This window comes from Sarcophilus harrisii, chromosome 2, assembly GCF_902635505.1.
Source record: "Sarcophilus harrisii chromosome 2, mSarHar1.11, whole genome shotgun sequence".
Taxonomy (NCBI): domain Eukaryota; kingdom Metazoa; phylum Chordata; class Mammalia; order Dasyuromorphia; family Dasyuridae; genus Sarcophilus; species Sarcophilus harrisii.
In genome coordinates this window covers 622801329-622813379 of record NC_045427.1, presented here as the reverse complement: position 1 = coordinate 622813379, position 12051 = coordinate 622801329, and the positions used below count along the sequence as shown (strand labels likewise).

At 36.6% G+C, this 12051-nt stretch overlaps 1 protein-coding gene across 3 annotated transcripts in view; it reads left to right on the top strand.

Annotated features, from left to right (window-relative positions):
- The window catches only part of LOC100914928 (scavenger receptor cysteine-rich domain-containing protein SCART1), a 43211-nt gene extending 31385 nt beyond the window's left edge, over positions 1 to 11826 (top strand). The window contains exons 8-14 of one of the 3 annotated variants that reach the window (XM_031956674.1): positions 700 to 1017; positions 2841 to 2909; positions 3276 to 3332; positions 3560 to 3595; positions 4080 to 4208; positions 6786 to 6998; positions 10257 to 11826. In XM_031956674.1, the coding sequence (XP_031812534.1) occupies positions 700 to 1017; positions 2841 to 2909; positions 3276 to 3332; positions 3560 to 3595; positions 4080 to 4208; positions 6786 to 6998; positions 10257 to 10387 (953 nt within the window). In that variant the 3' untranslated portion in view covers positions 10388 to 11826. Of the gene's footprint in view, positions 1 to 699; positions 1018 to 2840; positions 2910 to 3017; positions 3333 to 3559; positions 3596 to 4079; positions 4209 to 6785; positions 6999 to 10256 lie in introns of all 3 variants that reach the window. The other 2 variants (XM_023498250.2, XM_031956675.1) reach the window with 2 other exon arrangements.
- The last annotated feature ends 225 nt before the right edge of the window (positions 11827 to 12051 follow it).

Below are 12051 nucleotides of genomic sequence, written 5' to 3'. Positions count from 1 at the left end.
ACTATATTCTAGTGTAATTGGCTTCCTAGGAAATATTATATATTTTAAAATATTACTCTGAGAAGACTAGGGACTTCTAGACCAGACACTCCCAAATGGGATAATCATAAAATATCAGCATGACATCTCTGTATTCCTCTGTCATCTGTGAAATTCTCCCTTGGAGACCGACATCAGGGCTCTAGGCAACTTCTACAATTTATTTCTTCATTGATCTTGAACCTTAATAAGGTAGGCATTGTTCAGTCATTTCAGTGCTATCTGACTTTATCACCCTATTTGGAGTTTTCTTGGTGAAGATATTGGAGGAGTTTATCATATCCTTCTCCAGCTGATTTTATAGATAAGGAAATTGAGGCAAATAAGGTTGCATGGTTTGCTTAGGGTCACACAGCTAGGAAGTGGCTGAGGTAAGTTTTGAACCCATGAAGGGAATCTTCCTGACTCCAATCCTGCTGCTCTGTCCACTGAGCAGCTTCAGTGGGGTTAAGCACTTGCTTACTTGGGGTCAGGAGACTTGGATTCTGGTTTTAGCATTGCTATTAATGAGCGATGGGATCTTGGACTTTTGTTCCTTTTTTTTTTTTAAGATGATAGGTTTCTTAATTAATAAAGCTCTTTCTGGTTTCCTAATTATGTGACACTATGAATTTATAATGACACAAACCAGTACAGGACTGATTTATGTTTTTCTTCTAGACTTTACAGCTATGAGGCTGAACAGTGAGACTCGTAACTGTGCTGGGTGGCTAGAAGTTTTCTACAATGGAACATGGGGAAGAGTGTGTAGCAATTCCCTGAAAGAACTCTCCCTGGAAATTATATGCAGGCAATTGAAATGTGGAAAAGAGGGCTGGCTGGAGAATAAACCAGTGCCCTACAGAGGCTCGGAAGTGAACTGGCTGGATAAAATTGAATGCCGTGGCTTGTATACTAACTCTTTGTGGCAGTGCCCATCAGCATCCTGGCATCCACACTCATGTTCCCGAGGAGATGAAGCCTGGATCACATGTGAAGGTTCTGATATCTTAATCCTTTATATTCTAATGCTGGCAGCTTAGGTTGCCATTCAGGTTCTAATTTCCTTTGTAGATCTGTAAAGTTGCTGAAATTGACCTGCCATACATAGATCATAAAATCATAATCGAAAGGGACCTGAGAACTGACTCTCCATTCCTAAACAGGAATCCCTTTCTCCAAATTCCATTTTTTTCATATTTTTTAAATCCTTTATTGATTCATTTTGTTTTTATCTTATAAATATTTACAAATTATCCCCACTGCATAAGAAATTTCTCATGATGAAGTAAAATGATTAAGCAAAACAAATAATGCAATGGCCTCCTCTGAAAATGTATGTAACATTCCACATCTGCAGCACTCAATTTTCTATTTTTTTAAGTATACATGACCAAACTGTTATTTTGCTGTACAAAAAGAATTAGACTCTGAAATATTGTGCAATTAGCTTATGAAGGAAATCAAAAATGCAGGTGGGCATAAATATAGGGATTGGGAATTCAATGTAATGGTTTTTAGTCATCACCCAGAGTTCTTTCTCTGGGCGTAGCTAGTTCAGTTCATTACTGCTCCATTAGAAATGATTTGGTTTATCTCGTTGCTGAGGATGGCCTGGTCCATCAGAACTGGTCATCATATAGTATTGTTGTTGAAGTATATAATGATCTCCTGGTCCTGCTCATTTCACTCAGCATCAGTTCGTGTAAGTCTCTCCAGGCCTTTCTGAAATCATCCTGTTGGTCATTTCTTACAGAACAATTAATATTCCATAATATTCATATACCACAATTTATTCAGCCATTCTCCAACTGATGGGCATCCACTCAGTTTCCAGTTTCTAGCCACTACAAAGAGGGCTGCCACAAACATTCGTGCACATACAGGTCCCTTTCCCTTCTTTATGATCTCTTTGGGATATAAGCCCAGTAGTAACACTGCTGGATCAAAGGGTATGCACAGTTTGATAACTTTTTGAGCATAGTTCCAAATTGCTCTCCAGAATGGTTGGATTCATTCACAACTCCACCAACAATGCATCGATGTCCCAATTTTCCCGCATCCCCTCCAACAATCATCATTATTTTTTCCTGTCATCTTAGCCAATCTGACAGGTGTGTAGTGGTATCTTAGAGTTGTCTTAATTTGCATTTCTCTGATTAATAATGACTTGGTTTCTACAAATTCCTGACGAGTGGTCACCTAATCTGTGCTTGAAGGGCTCTAGGGCTAGTAAATTCGCAATCCACCACTGTAGTCCACTTAAGTGTTGGGTAATCCTAACTGTTAAAAAAAGTTTTCTTATGCAATGAGTCAAACCCTGCTTCTCTGAAACTTTTATCTATTCTCCTACTGTTAGCTTCTCAAGTTAAACAATATAAAATTGTTTTCTCTGACATAATATAGCCTTTAAATGTTTGACATCATCTAGTATTTCTTCCTTATCTCTTTGATCTCCACAAAGAATGCTTTTCAGTCCTTTCAGTATACTGATCACCTCTCACAGGCTCCAGCTTCTTAATGCTGTTCCTAAAATGTGGAGACTAGAACACAGTATTTCAAAAATGGTTTGACCATGGCACATACAGTGAGGATATTTATCTTTTATTTTGTTGAAGGTGAAATATTTCTGTGTCTGTGGTTCTCAGAATACAGCCCAAGATTGCATTACTACTTTTTTTTGCCCCATGTTTGCTATGATACTAATCTACTTTTGATATTTTAGTTAAGAAATTTTGTTCTCTACCATAGCAGGAACAGCTCATTCTTTCAATACTGCAATATCATTTCTTCTGATATTTCCCAATTCTTGATGCCTATAGGATGGACAAAGAAGACCTCAGAGAGTCCAGGGGAGAGACTCAACTGTTCAGTCACCCAAGACTGCATAGGTATCTATCTATTCTATCACGTTTATCATGTGTCAGTAAGTAAAGAAGACAGGTCTGTCTGCCTATCTGTTTGTCTCTCTCAGTAAATCCTAGTGGCTGCAATTTCAGGGACAAACAGGCTGCGGGTCACAGGTGGAGAGAACAGCTGCTCTGGCCGAGTAGAGGTCTGGCATGCCGGCTCTTGGGGAACAATATGTGATGATTCCTGGGACCTGGAAGATGCTGAGGTTGTGTGTCGGCAGCTGGGCTGTGGCCCGGCTATAGCTGCTCCAGGAGAAGCTGCTTTTGGACCAGGGAAAGGGACTATTTGGTTGGATGAAGTGAAGTGTAAGGGCACTGAACTGTCTCTGTGGGACTGTCCTGCAGAGCCCTGGGGACACAGTGATTGTGGTCACAAAGAAGATGCAGCTGTGAATTGCTCTGGTGAGTGGTGGGCCCCAAACAGAGTGTGGGCCGGGTGGAGAAAGACTGTCCCACGGGGACTGTGGACATCACTAATCAGGTTCTGTGGAATGAACTCTAAAACAAAAAGTGCAAGTAAAAATAGCTTGACTTGTATCATTAATGACAAAGTTTGCATGATTTAGGAGAGCTTTCCATATGATTCCACACTTTTTTTTCTTTGATTTAATTTCTATCTCTCTCTGCAGGTAGGAAAGAGAAGACAGTACTATTGCCTGGAAGAGGTGAGCCTCTTCCCCTTTATAGCTCCAAATTCCCTGTTTGTTCTGTTCCTAAAGAAGATGTTGGAGCATGAACCAGAAGTCCTGGATTTCACTTCCTACTCCAACTCTTCAACACCTCTACCTCATCTCTATGTCATTGTGCAATATTATCAATGAAGATAAGAATACTTGCACATCTTCTTAGGATTGTTGCTATTGGTGGTGGTGATGTGTGTGGGGGGGAGGGCAAGAAGGACATTTTAAAAATCATAAATGACTTTAAAATGTGAACATCATATAATTTGATCTAGTATTTCTAAGAGAACTATTTTGAATTGGTGACCCAGCGGGACAAGAACATTTTAAAGCATCTGGAGGAAGCAAGCCTTCTAACATTAACTTCCTCATACAAAGTGGGAAAACAGTTCAGGATTTATAGGCCTATCAGGGTGAGGAGGAAAGACAAATTCACCTCATGGATTTTTTGGAATCTGCTCTTTTTAAGGTTCTCTGTCACCAGCCCAAGAAGGAGATAATACACTAAAGATCATTTGTTTTGTCCTTGGAACACTGCTCTGTTTTGTTTTAATATTCCTTGGGGCTCAGATGTGGAACAAGAAAGTATTCTGCCAGGGTAAGTGGCTAGAGGGCATAGATAATATTAGAGAGTATCAATTAGTAAAAAAAGCTTCTAATGGAAAAACATCTGGAATGTTTGGGATACTGATTTTCTTTATATTGTGTGAGAATAATCTTCTGCTATATCAGGATTGCTGCTTGAAGTCTTTAATCAAGGATGTGAAGCATTTAAAATGACCTCACTACCCCTAACTAGGCCATGACTATTGCTTGTGTGAATAGTTATGATTGCATTAGAAGTCTGTGAATGTATGGCTTCTATTTCTTGCACAATGACAGGTATTTGGGAGATAAGTTAACTCTTTTGTTCCTCTATTAAGCCTTCTTTGCCTTGACCATATTTGCTTAAAGGCCAGAAGGATCACTGATTATTTGAGTATAAGTGGATATCAGTGGGTGCCTTGATAAGTGTCCTGGACATGGTATACTTTTCTGCCTTTTTTCATGACTCTTTTTGGATGAGTAGCTATTTTAGCTTAGTTTCTCACTGGGTCTATTGGGCTGGTTGGGCATGACCTTCCTTTATCTTGATAAGATACTCTTTGTCCTCTATATGCCATAGATTTTGGCAATTCAACACCATTTTTAGTGTGGTACTATGTTCAATTTAATTCTACAAGTTCTTATTTTGTGCCTAATACATGCTGTTTCAAATGTGAGAAGAAAATATATATTTCAACATGATAATAACTGTACTGTCATTCAGTGGTTGAGAAAATCCATGATGTTGAGACTGACATGAACTAAACAACTGCTTAACTTAATTTGTATTTTACTAATCCCTATAATGCCTATACACATTTGAGAGAGGTCTATAATTATATAGGTTAAGTATACATAATATATTATGGATTAAGTAAGTAATTTATGTCTTAATCTCAATAATATGTACATATATTTGAAAAAAAGTGCATATATGTGAAAACCATTCAGCTATTGAAAGCATTTACTTTTTTATTGAATTCAATATTGATGTATACATTACTGAAGTTAAATACAGATGAAAAAGACTTTTCATCTTGGTGTGCTTCTGGATTTCCAGTTCTCTTGAAATAACTCCTAGAAATCAGCAGCTCACGGACTGAGACCCTAATTGAATGTATTTTGAACATCAAAAGTGGTCTCTCTGAAGAATTTATGCCTTTACTCTGCATATGATGTCATATTCTGCACTGATATCACTCTCCACAATTTGAGGAGGGGATAGCACATCTACCACAATCTGTAGATATTATGAAACACATATTTCTTGTGTTCTAAATGTTCTCAATGAATAGAACTTTCTGTTGGGGTACTTTCATTAGGGGTAGTTCCTGGGGAGTGCTGATAGGGGGAGCTTTAGAGCTAGACACAGCCAAAATTTTTGATGGTCAATTTTGAGAGAAATTCTTAGCAGTGTCTGCTAAATTTATAAAAGGCTCATGGAAGTCCCCTGTTTTTTTCTTACTGTTCAAATGCAGCCCTAAATGAACATCTCCACTCTCTGAGACAGCAAAGACAAGATAATCCTAGATTGATAGATCTCAAAGGGAGACACAAAAACTCATACAGCAGGTCAATCAGGGAAGAATCTTAATAAAACACCAATGGAGAATGCCTCGGATCTCAAGATCTTATTAAACTATACATCTTCTCATCCAACAATTAATATATTGCAATAAGAGTCTGAGGGAAATCAAAGGAGAGTCTAATGATGCTTTTATTTTTTGTTGTTCAGTCACTTCAATTATGTTTGATTCTTCATCCTACCATTTGGGGTTTTCTTGATAAATTTACCAAAATGCTTGGCCAGTTCCTTCTCCAGCTCATTTTACAGCTGAGAAAATTGAGGTAAACAGGGTTAAGTACTTGCTCATGGTCACACAACTTGTTAGTGTCTGAGGCCAAAGTTGAACTCAGGAAAATGTATCTTTCTGACATCAGGGTCTGGCACCTATCTACTAGCGGGACAATGGCTACTGAGAAGTTACTTTAAAGATTCTATGTAAATGTTTGTTTTTCTACTCTCTTTACTCATTGTCTTTCTTTTTTGGGTAGTTGCCATAGGTGAGTGTGACTTTGGGCTAAGAGCAGATGGCCTTATTTACTTTCTGTCTAGTGTCTTCCTTATGGCAATAAAGAATTCAAGTCACTAGCACTCTATCTCTGTGTTGTGAATACCATCTATATGAAGTATTCAGTTACATGAGGTGACTTAATTTCACTAATTAGGCTCCTTTGTTATCATAAATAGCAAATGACATTAATATAAAGTTTTATCATGAGTTTTATATCAAAATAATTTTACCAACTTTCCTCTTGTAGAGTAGGGCCATAGTATATCATGAGACATTTTTGATTCATTCCTGTACTGAACAGCAGAGAAAGAGTTATTCCGGATAAAAAAAGAATTTATATTAACATGAGAAATAATTTTTTGTTTGGACAAAGTCAATGAACTTAGAACAGAGTAGTTATGGAAATTATCTTTAAAAAGTCAATACATATGATCAACCTATTTTAGATACTTATATGAATTCTCCCTCAAATCATGAGGCCTTTAATATATTTCTTTCATGTCTTCTCTTTCCAGTTTTCAAGACAAATCAGAATCCTCTTACTGAGGGCATCTATGAGGACCTTGCAATAGGGGAGAAATATGAAGAGGTAAAAGAGAAAGATATCAGTCTGTCGGGAGAAGAGTATGATGATATTGAAGAAAGTGAGAAACATTTGACCAAGAAAGAAGATGATGGAGAAGAGGAAGAGGAAGAGAAAGAAGAGGAAAAAGTTGTCAATTCCTCAGGTCTTCATATTTCAACCATTATTTCTATTTCTATACTTCATATTTCTATTTTCCTTTTGTGTGTGTATATATACATATATATGCCATACATATGTATATCTACACATATGCACATACATATACAATTCATATGCATATACAATACACATATATACATATATGTGCATACGTATGTGCGTATATATGCACACATATATGCACAATAAACACACATATGTGCACATATATGTGTGTATATATGTATAGAAGTTTTGACATCTGCTTAGATACATAGGCAGTGGGGAAACCATGGATTCATTTTTTTAAACAGTTAAAACTTCCCCAGCCTGCTGTCTTAAGAATGCCCTATCACTACCAACCTTTTAATAAAGGATGAATTTGGAAGGTTTCTTTATGACAATATACATGTTCACATTTATATCCTCTTCTCTTTATTATATAAAAGTCCCCTTTCTAATTTCCATTCCAACATTTTGTAATTTTGGGGGGACTCATATGAGATTGTCTTTCATTCATTTAAATTTTTAAATTTATAGGTTTTGTCATTAGGTTTTCTATAGGAAAGGAAACAATCTGGTGCCAGAAGACACATATATAATACATATTTCTTTAAAACAAGGTAGCATGGGATTTTGCAGCAACAACCCTATTTATTTCACACCAATCAGCAGTGTCCGCAACATTCTAGCAACAATGTTGAAAGAACCTGCAGGTGACATTGATCTTGTGTGGGAGTCTTTCCACCTAGAATAGTGGAAGTTATTGATAATGACCAAGGAAATAGGACCGCTCCAAACTCTGTCTCCTTCACCAAACAGAATATTTAACTGGGCATGCTACAAAGAAACACATTTCAATGAACCTCACTAATGTAGTCTTTGATGCCATGTGTCTGAATGGTCACAGACTTGAGGATGCAGTTTTGTGGTCAGACATAGAACAGTGGTTTTTTTATGGTGGTAAATGATGCAGTTAGGCCCAAGTTCCAAGTGTAGAACAAAGTAGAGACCAAAAATTTCTATCCAGAAGAATTATCTTCTATGGTCTTTACAAAGATGGAAGAAATTACTGAATCTTCCCTTAGGAAGATTCCTGCAAATACTATCACCACAATGCCAGCCTATTAGTATTGTGCCATTTGGCTAGCAAATATGCTGGAACAATTGCTGCTCTTAATGCGTTACAAGTTATCAGTGAGCCAGTTGCTGCTACAGTTGCTTGTGACTTGGACAAAAATGTTGCTATTGAGAGAAATGTGCTGATCTTTGACTTTGGAGATAGCACTTCAGATGTAGTTTTTTTTTTTTTTATTGAAGATGGCAACTTTGAAGTCAAGACCTCAGCTGGGGACACTCACTTGAGTGGGGAGGACTCTGACAATTTCATGGTCAATCATTTAAAAATTATTAAAGTTTTGTATTTTTCAAAACATATGCATGGATAATTCTTTGATATTAATCCTTGCAAAACTTTGTGTTCCAATCCGCCCCTTCCCATGCCCCATCTCCTACATAGTCCAATATTTGTTAAATATAATAGTAGTATATGTTAAATCCAATATATGCATACATATTTATACAATTATCTTGCTGCACAAGAAAAATCAAATCAAACCAGAAAAAAAAAATGAGAAAGAAAACAAGAGGCAAGCACACAATACCAAAAAGACTGAAAATACTATACTGTGAATCACGCTCAGTTCCCACAGTGGGTACAGATGGCTCTCTTCCTCACAAGACCATTAGAAATGATCTGAATCATCTCAGTGTTGAAGAGAGTCAAGTCCATCAGAATTGATCATCATATAGTCTTGTTGCTGTGTACAATGATCTCCTGGTTCTGCTCATTTTACTTAGCATGAGTTCATGTAATTCTCTCTGAATTCATCCTGCTGATTGTTTCTTATAGAACAATAATATTCCATAACATTCATATACCATAACTTACTCAGCCATTATCCAATTGATGGGCATCCACAGGTTGCCATTATAAAAAGGGCTGCCACAAACATTTCTGCACATGTGGGTCCCTTTCCCTCCTTTAAGATCTCTTTGGGATATAAGCCTAACAAAGACACTGCTAGATCAAAGGGTATGCACAGTTCATGGGCAATCATTTCATTTCTGAGTTTAAGCAAAACCACAAGAAGAATATCAATGAGAACAAGAAAGCAATTGAACATATAAATTCATGCCCTGTTTTCTAGTACCCAGGGCTATATTGATACTTACACCTATTAGGAAGGCATAGAATTTTCCCTTTATCACCCATGCCTACTTTGAAGACCTGAATGATCTTTTCTATGGTACATTAGAACAGTGGAAAAGGTCTTAAAAATATGCCAAACTTGATAAATCATAGATTTCATGACATTGTGTCACTGGTTCCATTCACCTCCAATATCTAGAAACTTTTACAAAATTTCTTCCATAACAAGGAGCTCAACAATAGTGTAAATCCTACTGAAATAGTTGCCCATGATACCATTCAGGCTGTCATGTCTTCCCAGAATTCACTTGATTCTTGTGCTTTCCACTTGAAAGCTACAATATAGAAAAATTTTAGGGCAAAACTAATGATGAAGGCAAATAGACAATCCTTGACAAATGTAATGAAATAAACATTGGATAAGGACCAGACTGGTGAGAAATAAGAATTTGCGCATCAGCAAAAAGAAGTTTAGAAAGGTCAGCAACCCCATTATTATGAAGCTGGCCTGGAATTTAGGAGGCATGCTTGGTATGTTCCCAAGTGGTGGAGCAGCCTCATCAAGAAGTGTTTCTTCTGGCTCCACCACTGAAGAGGTAAATAATAAACAACACAGAGCAGAGGAATTGAATGGAAGAAAAAAAGGAAATATGTACAAGATACAGGCAAGCCTTTACTGCATATTCATAGACATATATGCATATATTTGCAAAACACCATTGTGATCAAAAGTTTTTTCTAGCTTAGAAATATTTTTAAGATATTTTATTTGGAATACTTGGAGATGACCAAAAAGCAGGATATTGACATTCAGGTGAATTTTCTACTACAAATCTAGTCTTTTTCCAGTACGGTAGCTTCTGAAAAGCTTTTCCAAAGCAAATCCTGTTTTTATCTAAAATAGTTTTATTTTTCACTATTGTGGTACTAGTGTTTAACTGGAACTAAGGGAAATTATTGACTTCCTAGAGGAAAAGAGGCAATTTCATCTTCTTAGCTATAATTATGAAAAAATATCATAGAGTAATCAATCTCCTCCTAAAATTTCAGGGTTGGCGCCTCATCTTACGGACATCAATGAGGGTCTTGTGGAAGAAAGTGACCCATCTTTACCTCCTGGATATGATGATGCTGAATTGGATGTCTTAGGGATGGTGTTGTACCAAAAGAATTTTAAATAAAATATCTTATGAGACTAGAAAATATATTCTCATCCTCCCTTGATTCTGGTACTTTGGGGAACATCGACATTGTTTATGTTTCTAATTTCACTAAAATGTCTTTACCAGCTCTAACTTTTCTTTTCTTTCATGACTTGTCCTTGGTTTTGTTATCAAAAGATGCCTGAATTATCTAAGTGATTATTGCTAAAATGGGGATTGGAAAAAATTGGCAATTGTCCTGATTGCTCTTGTAGACATTTTAATTCCTAAAATAGTGTCACACACACAACATGTCCAATCCTTTCATTTTATTGATGAAAAAAAGTTGAAACCCAGAGGAATTAAATAATGTGTTAAAAGTCATACCAGTAGTTATCGTCTGGGATGGGGTTTGAACCCTGGTATTCCTGATTTCCAATCTTGTGTTACATTCACCATCTCATGTTTCTGGATAATGACTGAGATGAATAATATTTTAAAAAGGATGATAAATATACCATTCTATGCCCTGAGTAGCCAGTAGAATGTAAAGTTTATTTAGGACAGAGAACATTTACTTTTTGCCTTTGCATTCCCATACTGTTGCACAGTATCTTGCATGTAGCAGCTTCTTAATAAATAGCAATACATTTGGGTGCTAAACTCCTTTTTTCCCCCCGCATATATTTTGAAAACAAAGTACAACGTACATACTTGTTATTGGTTGTATTTAATATGTTCTGTTGAGATATGAACAAGAAAATTGCATGGGATGGTCAATAGGAAAAATGGTCCCTAAATCAAATAAACATGGTATTTATGGTATTGCAGATGGGATTCCTATTTTGTTGAAGTATTAAAATAGGTGACCATTTGTATTATAAGGGATCACAGGACATAATGTGAGAATGAACCATAGAGATCATTGAATGAAATCTATTCATTAAAAATGAAGAAACACATATACAGAGAGGTAAACACATATACATGGAGGCAGTAAATATTAGAGCCAGAATATAATTTACTAGGTTCTTCTCACTAATAAATCTATGATTCTATGACTTTATTAGTAGGGGTATGGGAACTAAGGAAGCAACCTTGTGAAATCTTTTAAAAAAGAATCAAGAAAGAAGAATTGGTGAGTTGTTTATTTCTGTCATGACTAGTAGCACTTAGGAATTACTACCATAGTACCTGCTCTGTGGAATTGCAAACTTTTATTTTCTTGGGGAATTTTTGCTATTATACATTGCTGATAATGTTCATAGAAAGGCATGTTTGTGGAGAAACATACTTAGAGAGAATATACCTCTTTAGATTCTAGGCAATGGGTATCAGTGTCTGGAGGAAACCCACAATAACAGGGCCTCCTTGTTCATTTATGGGGCTCTTTGGGGTTATCAACCCTATTGGTCGTTTGGCTGCACCAACAGCAGATGAAGCTTCTGATAATTTCTGAAAAGGGAATTAAGGTTTCCATTGGCCCCAAAATTTATGCTGTCATTATTATCTGTATCTATATATTTGTTTCATAGAATAGACTGTTTATTTATACTCATTACTTCAAGCAAAGCCAACTTGATTCTGAAGGTGCAGTAAGAAGTGGTCAAGCAGGCCATGAAAGTGATTTTCTTTATTCCGGGAGGTGGGCTTTTTCTCCGCTCTCTGGATGGTCCCTATTGGTAAGTATCTTATTCTTATAC